The following is a 22,276-nucleotide window of genomic DNA, read 5'->3' as shown; positions in this document are numbered from 1 at the left end:
GCTGAGGCAGAGTCAGGCACAAGGCATGAAAGCTCACGGTTTCTCTGTGTAATCCGTCCCCCCACTGTTAAAGCGCTTTTCTGCACTTCAAAGGGGGGTTTGGGGTCTCTTTGTGTTTGCACTTCAGCATCTTAGCAGTAGGAATATTGCTTACTTAGTATGTGTGAATGTTTTCAGAGTCTAGTTTTTATTTTGGTTGCAGTTATACCTGAAACATTGTTTTGGGATGTAGTGCTTGAACAGTTTGCAAAGACAGCTGCAACTGTTGCCGATTGTGCTGCGATTTTTGCATAATTACAGATTTGCCTCATTTGCCACATAATCCATCATCTGTCGCATAATCTGCAGATTTCAACAAAAAAGTTTGTTTCTAGCTCAAATGGTTCAAAAGTTATTAAAAGTGCAGCGACACGTTTTGCCGCGCAGTGTAAGGCCCTTTGCAAAACTTGTCTGGTCACCTTTTTGTTGCTTATTGCTACGTTTGGGTATTAAAATGGGACTAGCGAGGTGCAACCAATGCCCAGAGTGTTATCAGTTTTAAAGATGTTGAAATAATGAAGTAATATTACAAAGTATGCTGCATTTTTGCTGCATAATTTGTGTTTTCCTGCTGCACAATTTGGCCCTCCCATGCCGTATAGTTCCAGTGGCCCTGCCTACAGGTTTTGCACTGTTCTATGGGCCCAGAGAGACTGTTGAAGCTGGTCTGACATTCTAAGCTTATTATGAGTTTGACAGCCTGTTTTGAACCACTTACTAGTTGTTCCTGTGCTTTCGTTGGTGGCCTGTAAATCAGTTTTCTGTCCGCTTACTTTGTCAAGGAAGTTAGTTTTTGTTCTGTGTGCTTTCAAGCACTTCGAGGAGTGACATTATTTTATTGAAGCAAACATATCCATCTCCGTGCCAGAGTGAAGATGTGGATCTTTAACTATGGTGCCAAAACAAAGAGTACTCATTGCGACTTTCATAAACTGCTTGTATTTTTCCAGATATGTTGGGAGCAAATAAAGGAGATGGGCAGAGTACACATCTTGGCTGTGAGAAAAATCTTAGGCGTATATTTACAAGAAAGTGGCACATGGGTCCCGATGCGTCACTTTGCTTGCGTTGCCCCTGCCCCACCTAAAGACAAGTGATTGCGCCGTATTTAGAATACAGCACACCATGGAGGTCGTTAGGGCAATAGCGTCCATTTTTTACTCTATTGTGGCTCTTTGCTGCACTAGCATAAAAAATGTTGATGCTAGTGGAACAAAGCACAGGGAGGCCCATTGATTAAAATGGGTGTGTCATTTTAACGCCTCCTCTAAGCAGCCGTTAAAAATGACTGAAAAAATGGTGCAGTGAAATGTAAGTTTCACTGCAACATTTTTTCGGGGCATCCCTGCGTCAGAGTGTGTCCCCATTTCATACATTATGCGTGTAAAACGCTGTGTCAGCGCAATGTGGTGCTAGGTGTTTGTAAACATGCCCCTTATTATCAGTTGACGTTGTGAATAAGAATGCATTTGCTTGGCATGTTGCTTTTTACACCAGTGCTGCTGGCCTTTCCTTTCAGAGGTACCAACCTCCCAGGGATGCTGGAATTGGGGTGCAGCAGGTGCTGCAGCACTCCCACACCTGGAGACTGATCAGAACAATAATGGAACACGACAAGGCACTTAGATCACTTTTCATTCCATGCAGGATTAGCTGTTTGTTCCAGTGCAGGGACAGGTTAATGGGAATTGAGGAGAGTACAGAGAATAACTTTTAACCAACCATAGTTAAGTTTTCATTATGTGATTTCAAAGAGATGATATGCTAACAAACGTTTGTGATGGGGCTCTGTGGGTAGAATGAAATAATAACAAATATGAAAGACAGCAATGTGTAAAAAAAAATACCTTCTTTTCATATGGCCGGTTATCGCCGAGGCCTCCTACCACCATCCACCACTCACCCCCTCCTCCTTAAGCCTACTTTAAATTCACCCACACTTGTTTTTGGAGTTAGGGGTTGAGAACCCTCGGTCATATTTTATTGTTGACAAAACATTGTTTAATCATACTCATTAAAATTATACGCAGTAACCACAATCATATTCACAAAGTATTAACCAAGTTTCCAATGGATGCCTAGCCTTAACAAAGTACGCTAATACATCCTCATTTCTTACACTGACTAAAAACAGTTTGTTCCTGTGTACCCAATGTTGGTGGTTGTGAATGAGATCATGACTGTTTTTCTAGTACCCCCAATCCCTGCCCCTCCTCCGCCATGAATCCCAGTGGTAGGATCTCCATCAGGGTGTTTGTATCCCTTCCCAACTGTATTACTGTGGAGTGGGCCTGCCTGCCAGCTGGATATCTACCTCTGGTGCACCCGCCACCCTCAGACTCCACCCCAAAAGGACCAGTGATCGCTTCCCGGGGTCTGCTGGGGCCCTGGTCAGGTCAGCGAGCAAGAGACGCACTCGGCGACCGCGGCTGCCCTTTCAAGGCCGGCCTGTGATGTCATTTGTGTGTGTGACCCCGGAAGCACAAACAGTGCATCTGGGGCCACGACAGCACAACAGCCAATTGGCTGCATTCTTGTAATGCGGTGGGGGCCGGGGAGCCTGCTGCTCCCAGACCCCCACCCCATCTGTCCAGCGCCACCCCCTCCCCCCCCTGATTGGGACGGCCGTGCAAAATTTTACATATTAAAAATGAGGCTAATTTTTTTGGGGCCGTTTGACTGTGGAATGTGATGGCATTCAAGTTTTGAAGTACAGTGAAAAGACAAATCAATGTAATTTTGTTTTACTTGTGTGCATACATAACTAAAAACCCTCTGATTTATTAACAACTTCTTAAATATCTCATTTTTTAAAGCAATGTCGCATTGGGGTCATTTATTTAAGAATATTGCATCATAAGGCGCCAATGAACAATATTTTTCCAAAAATCCTTGGACTACCTTCTCATCAATCTCCTTTCATCCTAAAAACACACACTCACCACGTAAAGTCTCTTGCTCATTTGCTGCACGAGCTGATGCTGTAATACCAGGATTGTTTTAGAACCCTTATTATTTTCAGAAGTTGATGCCCCATGCCAGCATAATGGAATCTTTAATTGTCTGCAAATATACAGAACTGGATATGTATTCAGATAGTTTTAGTGTGTGATCTTTAAAGTTCCATAAATATCCGGCATTTTAGTTTCAGTATATAAACATCGATCAATTACAAATCTCCAGTACAGAATCCTGAAAATATTCCTAAGTCTTCAGCATAACAGCTTTGATAGGTTCAAGTGTCTCCAGAATCTGTTCATTGATACGTTCATAAATCTTTAGTTTTCAGTGTTTTATACATTCAGACATCTCCAGAAGGGGTCCACTGACATCTTTATATCAATAAATAAATGTGGGTTTGTTAATGCATTAACATTACTGCATCTTCCGCCACTTGTTGTGGAAAGTACAGTGATGACAGAATAGTATTACAAGTAATGTCATTTTCTAATCTTGTTACTCTTCACTTGAGACCCATGAACCCAAATGGGCCTGCCTATAGCTCAATGTTTGATGAGAATTCATCCAACTACTTTTGTTGCCCTCTGACAAGTTGTGGTTATTTTCCACTTCCAGAGAGGTCGCCTCACCGACCAATTCTGCAGGCAGGGTTACCGGCCAACACTACAGCCATGCTGGGCAGTGATGTGCAGTTCTTCTGCAAGGTCTACAGCGACGCCCAGCCACACATCCAGTGGCTGAAACACATCGAGGTGAACGGCAGCCGTTATGGACCAGATGGGGTCCCCTTCGTGCAGGTTCTCAAGGTGAGGCCCCCAGACACACACAAATGTGAAATTCATTCAGAAGGTGGCATGGTCTGCTGTCCATTTTCTGCTTTAACTCAGAAGCAATGCAGGGACCGTAGATCATGAACACAGCAAAACAAAACACTCCGAGATCAGTAATGCAAAAAAATGAGATTAGCAACAGTTAACAACACCACAGCCCTGCATTACACAGCAGCAAGAGATCAGAATAACAATGCAACAAAACACCAAGAGATCTTCCACAGTGCACATTACTATGCAATCTGAAACTGTGCATCACAACACTCAGTTAAAATGCACAACATAACACCATAGAACAGCAACACTGCGTTCTGACATCAGCATCAATGTGCAACATTAAATTATAAAAAATGCTCAATAAAACATTTAAGTACAGTATTTCTGCCTGATATACACACTTTTAGTTCCTGGCCTTGCTTTCACTTCTAGTGTTAAAAAACAATGTTATGGCTGCACTCCACTTTCTGAATGATTACTCTGTGTCATTGATTTTCTTTGGCTGTTTCAAATGTACTTACAACTTCTCACTTTACTCTCCTCATTTTCCAGACAGCAGACATCAACAGTTCAGAGGTAGAGGTGCTTTATCTGCATAATGTGTCATTTGAAGATGCCGGTGAATACACCTGCCTTGCAGGCAACTCCATTGGCCTTTCCTACCAGTCAGCCTGGTTGACTGTTCTGCCAGGTGAGACAGGGGACCTTTGTAGAGGATGGGTTTATGCCAGGTTAGGCAGACGGCTGTGAAGAGTTGGGCAGAGAGTTGTGGGTGAAGCAGGAGATCGTGCCAGATGAGACAGAAGAGGTAGGGGTACTGTAAAGGTGAAGCTGTGCCTAGAGTGCAGCCACAGACAAACTTTGATGGTTAATGGGAAAAATCAGTTGAGGCAAAGGGCTTTTAGGGCGGTGGAAGAGATACTGTGGGTAGGGACTCTGACAGAACAGGTGGAATGTCTGAGGGCTGAAAAGGGTGTTGTTAGGATGGGAGTAACTTGAAAAGCCAACAAGTGAAAATGCATGAGATGTTAGTAGGTGGGGGATGCTTGCAGGAGGATTCTTGGGATGTGTCAGTAGGTGGATAGCTTCACTGGTAGTTGAGTGGGGTGCTTCAGGGGTGTGGCATGAGGGAGAGCATACAGTCTGACATTCCCTTCTCTTCTCCAGAAGAAGACTTTGCTAAGGAAGCAGAGGGCCCAGAAACACGTTACACAGACATCATTATATATACATCAGGCTCACTCGCACTCCTTATGGCGGCCGTGATCGTCGTACTCTGCAGGATGCAGCTGCCACCAACCAAGACTCACCTGGAGCCGGCTACTGTACACAAGCTCTCCAGGTTCCCTCTCATGAGACAGGTGTGTGCTCCTTTCCTTTCTCTTCTCTTACTTTTGTCTTCTTTCTATTTAACCTGTTTGTATATCCCTCCCTCTTCTTGGCCATTCCTGTCGTTGTATTCCTGTTGAATTACCTGTGTATACCTTTAGTATCTCTCCCATTTCCCACCCTTGCGTTTGTCTCTCTCCCATTACTCTGTCTTCTCTGTCCCTCTCAACTTTAGTATTTCTCTCCATCCTTTCCTCTCTCATCCATCGTTTTCTCTCCCATGTTCCTCTACATGACTGTCACGCCCCTGCTTCTTGACACATTCACTGCCAGTGTACCCCTCTTTCAGTTTGCCTTTTTTCTCTTTTTTTGCACCTTTCCCTTTTCTGCCTCTTCCGCCTCTGTTGCTTTTTTCCACAGTTCCCATCCCACTATCCATTGCTACCATCTGTTCCTTCCATGCCATTAGTATCTTTCTTTTTTGCCCGTTCTTCCCTCCTATTTTTATGCTTTTCCCTGTTCCATCTTTCCATTTCCCTCTTTTCCACTTTCCTTTCTGTTCCTCTCTCCCCACTGGTCTTCTTTCCAGTTACTCATTTGTTTTCCCTCTCTCCTTTTTTGCTTCCCCTCCCTCTATCAGTTCCTCTCTATTACTTATAATGTTATTTTTTTTCTTCTTCCTCTCACCCCTCTCTCTGTTTCATTTCTTTTCTGGTCCTCTCCCTCACGTTTCTCTCATACATTACCTTCTGACTTTCATTTTCAGTTTTCCTTGGAGTCAAGTTCCTCTGGGAAGTCTAGCACCTCTCTTGTGAGGGTCACCCGCCTTTCATCCAGCTGCACCCCTATGTTGCCTGGAGTTCTGGAGTTCGACTTACCTCTGGATTCCAAATGGGAGTTTCCCCGCGAGAGGTAAGTGTACAGGTTGATCTCAGAGATTTTCAGTGTGCTGTTCTATGTAGGTTTGGGACTCCAGATTTGATATCCATGGGGTATCCAATAAGATTTCACCCTTCAACACCTCATCAGGAGTAGTAAGCACTATATAAATGCAATTTGAACACTCTTTATTTGTTCTTTCTTTGCAGATTAGTTTTGGGAAAGCCCCTTGGGGAGGGCTGCTTCGGTCAAGTCGTTCGAGCAGAAGCCTACGGTATCAACAAGGATCAACCTGATAAAGCGATCACCGTGGCCATCAAGATGCTAAAAGGTAGGGTTGCCTTCTTTCCCTTTTCCCCTTTACCCTTTTAAGCCACCTTTCTACCTCTCTTCTGTAGTCCGTTTTGGCCTCTGCCTGATGTCACAGTAGAGCTTCCCTGTTGGCTAGAGGTCCTCACCTCGGGTTATTCCTTTCTTCAGCACCTTCCTGTCTCACACAATGAAGGCACGACATTACACATTTTCAGTCTGTGGCTTTCCTTATCTACAACCACCTTGACAAAACGTTTTACCTTCATGACTCGAGCAACAAAAAAGAGGTATGTTCTGGAAAGCTAAATAATTCTTAAGTACAGAAACAGCAATTGAACATGGCAACACCCCACCACTAAATTAAATGAGAAAGCATAGCTTGTCTTTAGGTAAACACAAACAAAACTTTAAAGAGATTCTCACTTTCTTTGAAATAGTAACCAGTTTTTGTACAGTTTGTCAAATTGCTCTACTATTGAAGCCCACTGAAAAGCTAAAATTGTGCCTTCTAGATGTGAGTGCACCTCTAACTACAATGGAGTAGATTTATTTTTCTGGTGCCACAACTTTGGATGTATCTACAAAGTTGAGATCATGGTCATTACATTATTATTAAACGCAGTTCCTTCTTTTGCTCCAGCATTTTATTCCTTGGTAGTGCTGAATGGGTTTTGGCGAAGGAGAGATGTTCTTTCATTGGAGTAATATCATGCAACGGTTAAATTAAGCTGTGTGCCAATCTAAACTCATGTTGACACAACACAACTTGAACTCAACTCTCAGCCTGACTCCTAATACTATCCCGATTCAGGTCGTCTGGCTTTCTTCCATGACTCCCACTAGACTCTTCATCTATCTTTGCTATGCTTTCCTAGTCCCCACTCTTCACCGTTTTTTCCGCTCTGGCCCCCATGCTAATACCACCCGGTTTATCTCACAGACAAGGGTACGGACAAGGAGCTGTCAGATCTGATCTCGGAGATGGAACTGATGAAACTAATGGGGAAGCACAAGAATATCATCAACCTGCTCGGGGTCTGCACCCAGGACGGTGAGTGGTGGGCATGGCACAGTACCCAGGACGCCAGTGATGGGGTTTGTGGGCATTCAGGCTGGTGAATGGTGGTTGGTATGGCAAGTGAGTGGTGGGTATACAGGCACTCAACAAGGAGAGGGAGAGAGAGAGAGAGAGAGAGAGAGAGAGAGAGAGAGAGAGTGTGTGTGTGTGTATGTGTGTTTGTGTGTATGTATATGTATGTATATATATATATATATATATATGTATATATATATTTATATATATATGTATGTATATGCTGGCAACCAGGACTGTGTGACAGGCAGGAAGAGTTCACCAGTAAAATGGGAGCAGGGAAGAGCAAGGGACAAGTGAGGCAAGTTTGGTGGGTAACAGGAGCTGCAAGTTTTAAAATGACACAGAGGTGATTGAGTTACCCAGAATGGTGTCTGGGGAGCACCGAGAACACAACTGGGGGCGGGTGATGAGTGACTGAGATGCATCCAGGCGACCGAGCACAGATATGAGTGACTGGGACGGGACAAGGCAGTAACCAGGGTACTCTGTAAGGTGAACGAATGTTAGGACACCGAGTGGAGCAGGGAATGCAGTGTGTTGCTTTCAGATAGCTCTGGGCACTTCCAGTGGGATCATCAGAGGGATGTTGGGAAGGCATCTGCAGGCCAGACTTGCAATTATTTGGTGGCTCTTTAGTTGTATGCTGTTGGATATGAAAATCCATGAATGTGAAAATGTCTAATCCCCCTGGAACTGTGCACGCAGGGCCGCTGTACATGATTGTGGAGTACGCCTCCAAAGGAAACCTGCGAGAATTCCTGCGTGCTCGCCGGCCACCAAGCCCTGATTACACCTTCGACATGACCAAGGTGCCCGAGGAACAGCTCTCCTTCCAGGATTTGGTGTCTTGCTCTTACCAGGTGGCACGAGGAATGGCATACCTGGAGTCTAAGAGGGTAAGAGACCAGCAAGTCATGAGTAACAGAACAGTACAGGTGTCTGGAAGGACGTCTTAGTCACAGTTTTAAACTGTTTTGTGGCAGGCTTTGGTGCTAGACTGAGTAGAGCCTCAGAGGCCAGTGTGGGAGGAGCCTCGAGGCCTAGTGCGAGGCGAGCCTCGTGGACTTGGCCTGAGTTGTGTCTTGTGACCTATTAAGGGAGGTGGACCTTAGAGGCGGGCAGCAAGATGGCCTCATAAACTAGTGTGAGACGTGTCTCGGGAAAGAGTTAGAGGGAGCCCCAATACTCATGTAAGGCAAGGGATCTAGTGGGACCGGAACCTTGAGACTTAATGGAAGGTGTGCCAGAGGCCAATAAGAAGCAGAGCTGGAGGTGTAGGCTGAGACGTTATTGAGACTAGTGGGACTCGGAACTCGGGCCTGTAGTGGCTGGAAGCCTTCACAGCTAAAGTGACATTTGTGAACTAGTGTATAGTTCCCCAGGGCACTAGTATGATGCACACCTTAAGGCAAGCCTCAGAGGATATGAAGGAACATGTGTCGGTCTTGATGACTAAGATGAGAGGGTGCTCAGGCTCATGTGAGGTGATATTTGGGAAGGCAGTAGAGGAGTGCTCCCGGGCTAGTGTTATTCTGGTGTCGGCTTTCTTGGAGTGTACCGTCAACCTGCTCGGGAGGCGTGAGGGTGGAGATAGCTGGCGTGACATTGCCGGGTTTAGGAGGCCTGCTTGCAACAGCGCAGACGTGGAGCAGCTCTGACTGCCGCAGAAGGGTCGCCTGAGCTCCCTGGCCCTGCATTGTTGCTCAACCGGAGTGACTGAGCCCGAAGAGGGTGGGAAGTGAGGGCCCCGGGGTGGATGTGCGCACCGTGAACACTGGGATGGGACCCGTGGGAAAAGGTCAGAGTTCAAAGTAAAGTCTTAGTGCAGAGGAGGTAAGATGAGAGGGCAGAGCAGCAGCCACAGAGGCTGCTCCAGGTGTGCACAGATGTTGGAAAAATGGATGCTTCAATTAGATGCTAGGAGTACAATGCGAGGTCGGGGCTAAGGGGAATGCACTCAAAGCCACTAAGTTGAGTGCTGACTAGGGGACTCCGTAGACCTGGCAGTGCAGGTCAAGATGAAGGTTCTGTGGTGCTAGGAGATTGGATGCTTACTGAATGGCCTTTAAATGGACTTTCTTTCCCTCTCCAGTGCATCCACAGGGACCTGGCAGCACGTAACGTGCTGGTGACTGGCGAGAACGTCATGAAGATCGCTGACTTCGGGCTGGCTAGAGGAGTGCATGACATCGATTACTACAAGAAAACCAGCAACGTGAGTAATGCATCCTGGGAACTCCACACCTGCCTCCCCGCCAGCTCTCCACCTCTATTATCTACAACCACTATAGTCTTCATACCAGCCCCTCTATAAAACATTTACACGTACATGTAAAAAAAAAAAAAAACCTGTAGCACTATGTTCAACAAGGACCCGCCTAGAAGTGATGTTTTTTGTTGGCGCCATTAATGTCTCCTCACATATCCAGAAGCTCTCTTGCCTCTGTCCCACCCTCGACAGCCTCTTCATCCATTTAACTCACAGCAACCTGTATCGGATTCACCCACACCCCTTCTCTGCCACCCTTGGGAAGTCACAGTGACTCGAAAGACGAGGATCGCATTTTTGGTATAGGACCAGCACTCTGGGGAAGAGTCACTTTCTGGTGGATGGGGTTGTGACTCTCTATTTGTCTCCACAGGGCCGCCTGCCAGTGAAGTGGATGGCACCCGAGGCCTTGTTTGACAGAGTGTACACTCACCAGAGCGATGTGTAAGTAAAAGGACATTGGGAGCAGCAGGGTGGGAAGCAGGAATCGGGATGTATAAGAAATGAATTCATGGCCTGAGACTGACTGACTCAGTAATGACACTTCATACACACCCACCAGCATCAGTAGCAGTAGCCAAGATGGCTCAGTGAGTTGAATGCTTGCTGCTGACAACTGCTGTGATCTGCAGGCTACAATTCTGAATTAGTAAACCTACCACACTTCCAAACTAGCAAATTGAATAACATAAAGTTCGATGGCATCTGTCGCTGTAGATACGCATGTTCTGCAATAGCTCGCCATCTGGTGTTGGGCCGGAGTGTTACAAGTTGTTTTTCTTCGAAGAAGTCTTTCGAGTCACGGGACCGAGTGACTCCTCCTTTTGTCTCCATTGCGCATGGGCGTCGACTCTATCCTCGATTGTTTTTTTTCCGCCATCGGGTTCGGACGTGTTCCTGTCGCTCCGAGTTTCGGAACGGAAAATTAGCTAATTTCGGAAGATTTTCGTCGGTATTGTTGCGTTCGGGATCGGCGTACTTACATTCAACACCGCATCGAAGATCGAACAGCTCCGGTGCCCTTCGGGGTAGTTTTTTCGATCCTCCGTCGGGGCCTGGTCGGCCCGACCGCGTGCTGAAGAACGCCGATGGAACGGACCCCGTTTCGTTTCTGCCCCAAATGCCACAATAAATACCCCTACACAGACCAACACTTGGTCTGCAACCTGTGCCTGTCACCTGAGCACAGCGAAGACACCTGCGAGGCCTGTCGTGCGTTCCGGTCCCGAAAAACACTCCGAGACCGTCGAGCCAGAAGACTTCAGATGGCGTCCGCACCGACAGCCCACCGGGAGTTCGAGGAACAGGAAGAGGAAGGTACCTTCTCGATCCAAGACTCCGACTCCGAAGGATTCGACGTTACACAAACCGTGAGTAAGACGTCGAAAACCACACAGAGGAAGATTTACAAGGCCCAGGGGACGCCACTGCCACCAGGCCATGGCTCGACCCATAAATTCGGTGACCGACCATCGGCACCGAAAAAGGCCCAAACAGTGCCGAGATCGTCCGACTCCGGTCGAGACACCGGCACGCAGCCTTCTCGGGACCGAGAAAGTGCTGGAGACAAGCCTCGACACCGAGATGCCGGTGTGGACACGGCTCGACGCCGAGACAGCGGCACAGAAACAGATCGACGCCGAGAGGTTTCGGCCCCGAAAAGGAAAAAAGTCACCTCAGAGCCGAAAAAACACGCAGACAAAGTTTCGATGCCGAAACAAACTGCAAGCGACCCAGCTTCAGGCTCTTATACAGAAGAGCACTCGCTAACCTCCCAAATGCAGAAGCATAGGTTTGAGGAAGAGCTACAAGCAACTGATGTGGACCATACGCAAAAGCGTATCTTCATTCAGCAGGGGACAGGAAAAATAAGCACCCTTCCCCCCATTAGGAGAAAGAGGAGGTTGGAGTTCCACACGGAACAAACACCACAACCAAAAGTGGTGAAAAGAGTTACACCACCACCCTCACCTCCGCCCGTGATTGACGTTTCACCAGCACAAACTCCATCACACTCCCCAGCTCACACCACCATGAGCCAGGGTGACCAAGATCAGGACGCATGGGACCTATACGACGCCCCAGTGTCAGATAACAGTCCGGAGGCATACCCTGCGAAGCCATCTCCACCAGAAGACAGCACCGCGTACTCTCAAGTGGTGGCTAGAGCAGCACAATTTCACCACGTAAGCCTCCACTCAGAACAGGTCGAGGATGATTTCTTATTCAACACACTCTCCTCCACCCACAGCTCATACCAAAGCCTGCCTATGCTCCCTGGTATGCTCCGCCACGCAAAAGACATCTTTAAGGAGCCGGTTAAAAGTAGGGCAATCACACCAAGGGTAGAAAAAAAGTATAAGCCGCCTCCTACGGACCCGGTTTTCATCACTTCACAGCTGCCACCAGACTCTGTCGTTGTAGGAGCAGCTAGGAAAAGGGCCAACTCTCACACATCTGGAGATGCACCACCCCCAGATAAAGAAAGCCGCAAGTTTGATGCAGCTGGTAAAAGAGTCGCAGCACAAGCTGCAAACCAGTGGCGCATCGCGAACTCCCAGGCACTACTTGCGCGCTATGACAGAGCCCACTGGGACGAGATGCAACATCTCATTGAACATCTGCCCAAGGACTTACAAAATAGGGCAAAACAAGTGGTTGAGGAGGGACAGGCCATCTCCAACAACCAGATCCGCTCCTCCATGGACGCTGCAGATACAGCTGCACGGACAATTAATACATCTGTAACTATCAGAAGGCATGCATGGCTCCGAACGTCTGGATTTAAACCAGAGATTCAACAAGCAGTTCTCAATATGCCTTTTAATGAAAAAGAACTGTTCGGTCCAGAAGTGGACACAGCAATTGAGAAACTCAAGAAAGATATGGACACTGCCAAAGCCATGGGCGCACTCTACTCCCCGCAGAGCAGAGGAAATTACAGCTCATTCCGTAAAACGCCCTTTCGAGGGGGGTTTCGGGGTCAAAGCACACAAGCCAGCACCTCACAAGCCACACCGTCCAGTTACCAAGGACAGTATAGAGGAGGTTTTCGGGGACAATATAGAGGAGGGCAATTCCCTAGAAATAGAGGAAGATTCCAAAGCCCCAAAACCCCTACTACTAAACAGTGACTCACATGTCACTCACCCCCTCCACACAACACCAGTGGGGGGACGAATAGGTCATTATTACAGAGCATGGGAGAAAATCACTACAGACACTTGGGTTCTAGCAATTATCCAACATGGTTATTGCATAGAATTTCTACAATTCCCTCCAAACATACCACCAAAAGCACAAAATTTAACAACACACCATTCCAATCTCCTGGAGATAGAAGTGCAGGCACTATTGCAAAAGAATGCAATCGAATTAGTGCCAAACACACAAATAAACACAGGAGTTTACTCACTGTACTTTCTGATACCAAAGAAGGACAAAACACTGAGACCAATCCTAGACCTCAGAGTAGTGAACACTTTCATCAAATCAGACCACTTCCACATGGTCACACTACAAGAAGTATTGCCATTGCTAAAGCTGCACGACTACATGGCAACTTTAGACCTCAAGGATGCTTATTTCCATATACCAATACACCCATCGCACAGGAAATACCTAAGGTTTGTATTCAAAGGAATACATTACCAATTCAAGGTACTGCCTTTCGGATTAACAACCGCACCAAGAGTCTTTACCAAATGTCTAGCGGTAGTCGCAGCACACATAAGAAGGCAGCAGATACATGTGTTCCCATATCTAGACGACTGGCTAATCAAGGCCCATTCGTTAATAGAGTGCTCAAATCACACAAATCATATCATACAAACCATCTTCAAACTAGGGTTCACCGTCAATTTCACAAAATCCAAAATTCTGCCACGCAAGGTACAACAATACCTGGGAGCCATAATAGACACATCAAAAGGAGTAGCCACTCCAAGTCCACAAAGAATTCAAAATTTCAACACCATCATACAACGCATGTATCCAACACAAAAAATACAAGCAAAGATGGTATTACAACTCCTAGGCATGATGTCATCATGCATAGCCATTGTCCCAAACGCAAGACTGCACATGAGGCCCTTACAACAATGCCTAGCATCACAGTGGTCTCAAGCACAGGGTCACCTTCTAGATCTGGTGTTAATAGACCGCCAAACTTACCTCTCGCTTCTGTGGTGGAACAACATAAATTTACACAAGGGGCGGCCTTTCCAAGACCCAGTGCCACAATACGTAATAACAACAGATGCTTCCATGACAGGGTGGGGAGCACACCTCGATCAACACAGCATACAAGGACAATGGAACGTACATCAAACAAAACTGCATATCAATCACCTAGAACTTCTAGCAGTTTTTCAAGCACTAAAAGCTTTCCAACCAATAATAGTTCACAAATACATTCTCGTAAAAACAGACAACATGACAACAATGTATTATCTAAACAAGCAGGGGGGGACGCACTCCACGCAGTTAAGCCTGCTAGCACAACAAATTTGGCATTGGGCAATTCACAACCAAATTCGCCCAATTGCACAGTTTATACCAGGGATACAAAATCAACTCGCAGACAATCTCTCTCGAGATCACCAACAGGTCCACGAATGGGAAATTCACCCCCAAATTCTGAACACTTATTTCAAACTCTGGGGAACACCTCAGATAGACTTGTTTGCGACAAGGGAGAACGCAAAATGCCAAAACTTCGCATCCAGATACCCACACAAACAATCCCAAGGCAATGCCCTATGGATGAACTGGTCAGGGATATTTGCTTACGCTTTTCCTCCTCTCCCTCTCCTTCCTTACCTGGTAAGCAAACTCAGTCAAAGCAAACTCAAACTCATATTGATAGCACCAACTTGGGCAGGGCAACCCTGGTACACAACGCTGCTAGACCTATCAGTGGTACCCTGCATCAAATTGCCCAACAGGCCAGATCTGTTGACACAGCACAACCAAAAGATCAGACACCCAGATCCAGCATCGCTGAATCTAGCAATCTGGCTCCTGAAATCCTAGAATTCGGGCACTTACAACTTACCCAAGAATGTATGGAAGTCATAAAACAAGCCAGAAGGCCATCCACCAGGCACTGCTATGCAAGTAAATGGAAGAGGTTTGTTTGCTACTGCCATATTAATCAAATACAACCATTACACACAACTCCAGAACAGGTAGTGGGTTACTTGCTTCACTTACAAAAATCTAACCTAGCTTTCTCTTCCATTAAGATTCACCTTGCAGCAATATCTGCATACCTGCAAACTACCTATTCAACTTCCCTATATAGGATACCAGTCATTAAAGCATTCATGGAGGGCCTTAGGAGAATTATACCACCAAGAACACCACCTGTTCCTTCATGGAACCTAAATGTTGTCCTAACTAGACTTATGGGTCCACCTTTTGAACCCATGCACTCCTGCGACATACAGTTCCTAACCTGGAAGGTGGCATTTCTCATCGCCATTACTTCCCTAAGAAGAGTAAGCGAGATTCAGGCGTTTACAATACAGGAACCTTTTATACAACTACACAAAAATAAAGTCGTCCTAAGGACCAATCCTAAATTTTTGCCAAAGGTTATTTCACCGTTCCATCTAAATCAAACAGTGGAACTTCCAGTGTTCTTTCCACAGCCAGATACCGTAGCTGAAAGGGCACTACATACATTAGATGTCAAAAGGGCATTAATGTATTACATTGACAGAACAAAAAACATCAGAAAGACTAAACAACTCTTTGTTGCATTTCAAAAACCTCACGCAGGAAACCCAATTTCAAAACAAGGTATAGCCAGATGGATAGTTAAATGCATCCAAATCTGCTACCTTAAAGCTAAACGACAGCTGCCCATTACACCAAGGGCACACTCAACCAGAAAGAAAGGTGCTACCATGGCCTTTCTAGGAAACATCCCAATGCAAGAAATATGTAAGGCAGCCACATGGTCTACGCCTCACACATTCACCAAGCACTACTGTGTAGACGTGTTATCCGCACAACAAGCCACAGTAGGTCAAGCCGTATTAAGGACATTATTTCAGACTACTTCCACTCCTACAGGCTGATCCACCGCTTTTGGGGAAATAACTGCTTACTAGTCTATGCAGAACATGCGTATCTACAGCGACAGATGCCATCGAACTGAAAATGTCACTTACCCAGTGTACATCTGTTCGTGGCATCAGTCGCAGTAGATTCGCATGTGCCCACCCGCCTCCCCGGGAGCCTGTAGCAGTTTGGAAGTTACCTTCAATTATTTATATATGTATCATCTCAACCTTAAATAGGTGCATACTTAGTCACTCCATTGCATGGGCACTATTACTACAATTCAACTCCTACCTCACCCTCTGCGGGGAAAAACAATCGAGGATAGAGTCGACGCCCATGCGCAATGGAGACAAAAGGAGGAGTCACTCGGTCCCGTGACTCGAAAGACTTCTTCGAAGAAAAACAACTTGTAACACTCCGGCCCAACACCAGATGGCGAGCTATTGCAGAACATGCGAATCTACTGCGACTGATGCCACGAACAGATGTACACTGGGTAAGTGACATTTTCATTATTATCAAAAGTTATTTACTATGCTTTGAACACCATGTTAGCTATTTGGCACTATATAGAAAGCAAATTCTTGTTGCTGTTAGGTTGCATTGTGGCACCAGCAGAGTGGGATTCAAGTCAGGAACCCCCTGATAATAAGACATTAGTCTTACAAACTTTGATAGGCCATAGGGTACGGGTCTGAGGAAGAGGCAAACCTCTAATGATGCAGTCGGAAATCTTAGGAAACAAACATGAGGCTTTAACAAAACTGAGAGCTGTTGCTACAGAAATACTTCCCACTGTTGAAACAAAAGATGAACGGACTTGCCCTGGACAAAACAAACAATGTCTCTTGGCTGTCAGCTCTCCTCTTGCTGCACAGGAAACATCAGCTTTCAGTCTCTGGCCATAGAAGATACAGGCTAATAGCGGCACTGATGCATTGTTGCTGCTACTACTTGAGCTCTGTGGCTTAAAGTATCGCGTAACTTTCAGTGTTATTGTCTAAGTTGAGATCTCTGAACCTCTAACCAACTACTGCAGTGGCTCAGTGTGTTCTTTGGTTTTTGAGGTGAGTGGTATCACTTTTTTGCCCTCAATTACCAGGTCACCTGTCAATATGCCGTTCTTCGTTACAGCAGGTCCGAGGACACAGTCCCTGCATTTCACTTGCATAATTTTGTTTTTATGCTTGCTGGCAGCTCCAGCACGGCTCCCCTTCAGTTCTTTAAGGTTCCCATATGACTCCATCGTACAAGGAACAGTGCTCTGCGTCTCTAATATAGTTTAATGACCTAATGAAGTTAATGAGTTATAGCTGTGGTTTGAGTCAAATAAACTAACACAACTTAAAACTAAGATTTCTAAAAAAGAAAAGCTTAGGCGTGGAGTATTGCATCCTTGATGACATTAAGCCGTCTGGCATCCTTACTAAATGATCTGCACCTCCATCAATCTAGTTTAACCCCTGAATGCTTGTGAACTAGAGGCCAGATGTTATATTGGATTGTGACACATCGTTTTTTGTAAGTCTGGCCAATCAAAAAATTGCCATTGCTGTGCCCTTTCTACGCAAGAGAGCATTTTCCACTGCTGCAGCCCATGATAAACCTGTCCTTTGTGTGTGCATGGCGGGCCTGCGCTGCTACTGAACTAATGTACCTCGGGTGCCTTGGCCTCACTTGCACTATGGTCCACCTTTAACTAAGTGTGCCGGGCAGGCGCAGAACGGAATAGAGCACCCTTTTACCCCTATTAACTGTGCCAGGGACAACTCACACTGTCCTGGGGGCAACAAACTAGTGAAAGACAGACCACCTGATTGAAGCAGCCGGTCTGCCTTAAACAGTGCAAGTGGCACCTGGCCCACACTTTCTAGGAGAACAAAGATCCACCTGTAGGAGTGACTGCACTGGCTCACAGGAGGTGTTTGGGGGAGTTTATAGGATGCCTTTCAAGCTACTTCATATGGTGCACTGACTGTGTGCACCCGTGTGTTACACAGTCAGCATGCCTCCTGACTGTCTCTTTGCCCCTTAACTTGCATCCATATAATGGCAGGGTTGCAATGGAAAATGTTACCCTCATTTGAGTAGAGCCATGCCCCATGCTACGAGGGGTACACCCCCTTTACACAGGGCAGGAAGTATGTGTGTGCCACCGGAACTTGTACAGAAGGGGCCTCAGAAATGTTTCTTTAATACTACAGTGCCCAAGGGTGCAGAAAATCATCACACACACACTGATTACGCCCCTGGGGCACTCTATGTAATATGGCCCCCACGTGCATGTTTGGAGTATGTTTTAAAGTAAGTAAAAGATTGGGAGAAAGGGCCAGATAACAATTGCTGGAAAAAAAAAGGGGCATGGTTGATTAGCTCAATTGAACATTAGCCCAACAAACGAGCATGCAAGTTAATCATTGCTTCACCATGAAACTTCATTCTGCACAGTCTCCTCTCATCCGTTCTAGTTTTTAGACTAGAAGATCATCCTAATATTGAATGTATTAGCAAATTCCTCTTGGATTCTCTTTAACGGTATACGTAGTTACAAAGTGACTTATCCTCCTGTTTATTTTGTAGGAATTTCTGTAGCAAGTAGCTTTCTGTTTCCCTTATGGCCACTGAAAAGAGGCCATAAGGACATGCAGCTTGCTCTCATCTCCATAGAACTAGCACAAGGGTGGAAGCTACCTTCTTCAACGTTGTTGCACCTGTGCCTCCCTTTTCTGTGGTGCCTACCCTGGTGCCTGTAATGTGCGCTCTGTGCCCTCTGGGCTTTTACTCTGCAGCCATAACCATTTCTTGTATTTGTTTTTCAGGTGGTCTTTTGGGGTCTTGACATGGGAAATATTTACCCTTGGAGGGTCTCCATACCCAGGTATCCCTGTAGAGGAACTCTTCAAGCTTCTGCGAGAAGGACACCGAATGGACAAGCCCTCCAACTGCACACATGAACTGTGAGTACTGCACTGCATAGAATGATGAACTAAGAAGGAAAGAAAAGGGAGCCAGCTGGCCTACATACCAGGCTCCAGGTTAGGGGGTTAGGAGTGAAAGAAGGATTAGATGGGCTGTACCTCAGATTCTATAAAGTAGTGCACATAGCCTGTGCATGAAAAGATAGGCTGTAAGTATGGCACACCAGGTGAACTCAGATAGGGCCTGCCTTGCTACTATTGCCTGCAAATAGGCTGGATTATGGTATGGTCCTCATAAATGATCAGGAGGTAATCAGGGGGTGAGAGGTGCTTTGTGATGAGATGCAGATATGGCACATTTCATGATGACTTCTGACAGTATTCCTTACCTTTGCAGGTACATGCTAATGAGGGAATGCTGGCACGCAGCTCCCTCACAAAGGCCCACCTTCAAACAACTAGTGGAGACACTAGACAGGATCCTTGCAACTGTGGCTGAAGAGGTGAGTATGTGGATAGGTGGATGGCTTTGTTAAACTTCTTGAAAGTAGGGAGAACCACTCACTGTTTCTCTGCCTCCATTCCTGCTCCTTTCAGTGTTTCCAGGTAGATCTGTGGTTAATGGCACAGCCTTTAATGTTAGATGACTAGGGCAGCAGGGTTCATTTTTATGTGTCTGATTAACCTACATGGACAACATATCAGTGTCGCCGGTGTCTCATGTGATTTGTTTATGCAAGGTATCTCCTTTGGTGAATTATTCACACAAGATGCTGGCAAGCCAAACTTTCTACCATACACACAATTTCGCAGAATTTCCACTAAATTTTCCAGGAAAAATATACAAAATTTCACACACTCCTTTGTAGATTCGAAGTAAACTGTCCACTATCAGATATCTGTGTGGAAGTTGGTTAAAAATTGCTTCCCTGAAAAGAATCTGTTTTCCCAGAGCATCACTTATACTCTCTGGTTGAGGGATGGTAGTTTTTTGCTGCCCTAATGTTTATACTCACTGGGTATTTATTAGTCAGTTACTGGATTTGTTTCTAGAAAAGTTCTGGGAACCACCTCCATCCAATTAGAGAGCTATGGGTTCCTTTTCTATGGACAAGAGGGAAATTAAAGTTTGCAGCCATCTCTTGGTCAGGACCCTGAACACCTCTCAGTCCTTGGTAAGTGGTCCCACTTTACCATGCTTGATCTGGTCACAAGCCCAACAAAGGGTTTTCCTTGTGGCTTTATCAGAGTGAAAAGTGATTCTAGTCTTGTGCAACCTGAATCTCAGATCTTGGGGGAAAGGTTCTTCAGCTTAGTAAGCTCCCCCCACATCTCCCACAACCAGGCACCTTTGGGTTGTAAAAAGGATGAGAGAATAAAGGGGTAGAACATTGTGATGGGTAACGGAGAACAATTTGAAATGGTTCCCAAGCAAGTGCGCAATCATTTTCCCAGACTAGAAGTCCCACGTTTACTTTATATATACACCCAGAGGCCAGGTAACTGACAATTCTATTTCTTCACAACACTCAATGCACGGCTGTATTACTGCAGTCTCGTACACGGCACTTAAATAGCATGAGCAAGAATTTCTTGTCTTCAGGGAGACAACATGGAAAGCTGTTGAACAGGCTGCCAGGAAGTGCTTCTGTACCTTTCTAGGATGTTTTTGTCTGTAAAATGTCTGTATAAGGTTACCTATGAGTTTGGCCTTGCTTTGCTCTGTCCAGCTTTTTCTTGATTGGACCTGTACTCATCTTCTTCCCGGCTGTCTCTTCCCACAGTACCTAGACCTATCCATGCCCTTTGAACAGTATTCACCAGCCTGCGAAGACACCACCAGCACCTGTTCCTCCGATGACTCTGTCTTCACTCATGAGCCTGCAGTGCCAAGTCTCTTCACCCATCACACAACCACCTCCATGGTGGGTACCTGAAGAAGAGGCTGGGGGCACCTCAAGAGAGAGAGAGGAGCTGACAGGCATAAAGGGAGAAGCTTGGGTAGAGAAATGGACCTTCTGAATGTAGGTGACCTCTCACCTGGCCTCTTCCCTCTCCACTTCTGCTGATGAAGGGCAGAATCAGCAGCTTGCATCCGGCCAGCGTGGACAGGACTCAAGATAAGAACTAACTGCAAGTTCCACCCACAATGGCAACCCAGCAAAGATCCTTTGAAGACTCAAAACTTGACTGACATGCTTTTCTGACCCTTTGGTGCCAAAGCTTCCTAAGTTGTGGAGAGGGTGGCACGTACAGTGTCATGTCCAAAGGCATCTTCAGCACCAGACCTATTTTTTTCTCTTTTGTGCCACAAATGTGAAATCGCAGATGCCAGGCCTTTGTCCCTGCGAGTGACAGGTTTCACTTGGAGCACACCCTTTTCCCTTAAGTGCCACAGATAAAAAGATTACACTTGATAGAACTTCCAAAGTGCCATTGATCTACAGATTGTCTGTGGCAGACCTTGCTCTGCCTTAGTGCCATCTGTTAATGGGATGGTCAGTGCCAGAACTGTCTCTCCCTCAAAACCACATATGAAGGAATTAACCTCCATGGCATTAGACCCTTGCCAAGGTCACCCACCGGTAGAATTCTTTGCATCTTGTACAAATTTATACATATAAATATTTATGTTTGTAGCCTTTAAAATGCAGATGAAATGTACTTGATAAATTATTATTATTCTTTTTTTTTTTTTGATTTTCACAAATGTCAGACTTTGTGGAGATTCCTTTAACCGCACCACGGTTTAGGGGAACATCACACCAGTCTGTGTGCCTGACACAGAAGGCAAAATGAAGGAATTGCTGAATGTTGAATATTTTTATACACAATATATTTATATCTCTATATTTACATTTGCATTGTGGCTTGTCTTCTTTCTTAGAAAGCAGTATATTGTTCATTTTGCGGGGAGGCGGTGAGGTCAGCAGTTAATCTTTTTTAAAGCAACTAACCAAAATGGTACAACATCAGATAAGTCGAAAAGGTTCACAAAAGCCTCTCTCTGAGGAAAGAATTATATGAAAAAAACATTTCCCTTGATGGTTTATGCAGTCTTTTTCAGAGGTTCTGATGCCAGAATTTAGAGCGAATGATTAGAAATGCTTTTTTCCTTTCCAATTTTTTTCTAAGGCAGGAGGGGACAACGCAGTTGATGCAACATACATTAAGGACCAGAAAACACTGACAAAACACCAAACACAATAAAAAAGGATAAGTGCGGAAACACAGGGTCATATTTAACAGCCCCTAGTGCCTCCTTGTGCCACATTAGCGCAATTTATTGTGGCCCAGCGAGGCCAAAATCCCCCCGCCATATTTTCAAAGTGGCGCAATGCTTGCATTGTGCCACTTTGTAACCCTTTGCGCTACATTATGCCAGCACCAGGCATAATGTATGCAAAAGGGGTGATCCCCATTAAGAGGGCTGAAAAAATAGTGCAAGGAAATCTTTCTGCACACTGGCTAGTGCAGGCAGTTATGTGTTTTACCTCTAAGCTACTGCAACCCTGTTTTTTCCCCATTGTCCCAGAATGTACTATTAACTGTCTTCTAATTTAATTAGTTGCTG

General features: G+C 45.7%; 1 protein-coding gene across 7 annotated transcripts in view; it reads left to right on the top strand.

The window, feature by feature from the left end:
• Positions 1–21,558, top strand: part of FGFR4 (fibroblast growth factor receptor 4) — a 45,564-nt gene extending 24,006 nt beyond the window's left edge. For all 7 annotated transcript variants that reach the window (XM_069244530.1, XM_069244527.1, XM_069244525.1 and 4 more), the window contains exons 7-18: positions 3,616–3,806; positions 4,380–4,518; positions 4,995–5,188; positions 5,923–6,068; positions 6,245–6,366; positions 7,288–7,398; positions 8,149–8,339; positions 9,536–9,658; positions 10,086–10,156; positions 18,604–18,741; positions 19,100–19,205; positions 20,487–21,558. In XM_069244530.1, coding sequence (XP_069100631.1) covers positions 3,616–3,806; positions 4,380–4,518; positions 4,995–5,188; positions 5,923–6,068; positions 6,245–6,366; positions 7,288–7,398; positions 8,149–8,339; positions 9,536–9,658; positions 10,086–10,156; positions 18,604–18,741; positions 19,100–19,205; positions 20,487–20,639 — 1,685 coding nt within the window. In that variant the 3' untranslated portion in view covers positions 20,640–21,558. The remainder of the gene's footprint in view (positions 1–3,615; positions 3,807–4,379; positions 4,519–4,994; positions 5,189–5,922; positions 6,069–6,244; positions 6,367–7,287; positions 7,399–8,148; positions 8,340–9,535; positions 9,659–10,085; positions 10,157–18,603; positions 18,742–19,099; positions 19,206–20,486) is intronic.
• The last annotated feature ends 718 nt before the right edge of the window (positions 21,559–22,276 follow it).

This window comes from Pleurodeles waltl, chromosome 7 (genome assembly GCF_031143425.1).
Source record: "Pleurodeles waltl isolate 20211129_DDA chromosome 7, aPleWal1.hap1.20221129, whole genome shotgun sequence".
NCBI classification, from domain to species: Eukaryota; Metazoa; Chordata; class Amphibia; order Caudata; family Salamandridae; genus Pleurodeles; species Pleurodeles waltl.
The sequence above is the reverse complement of the archived record's forward strand: the minus strand, read 5'-3'. Positions and strand labels throughout refer to the sequence as shown.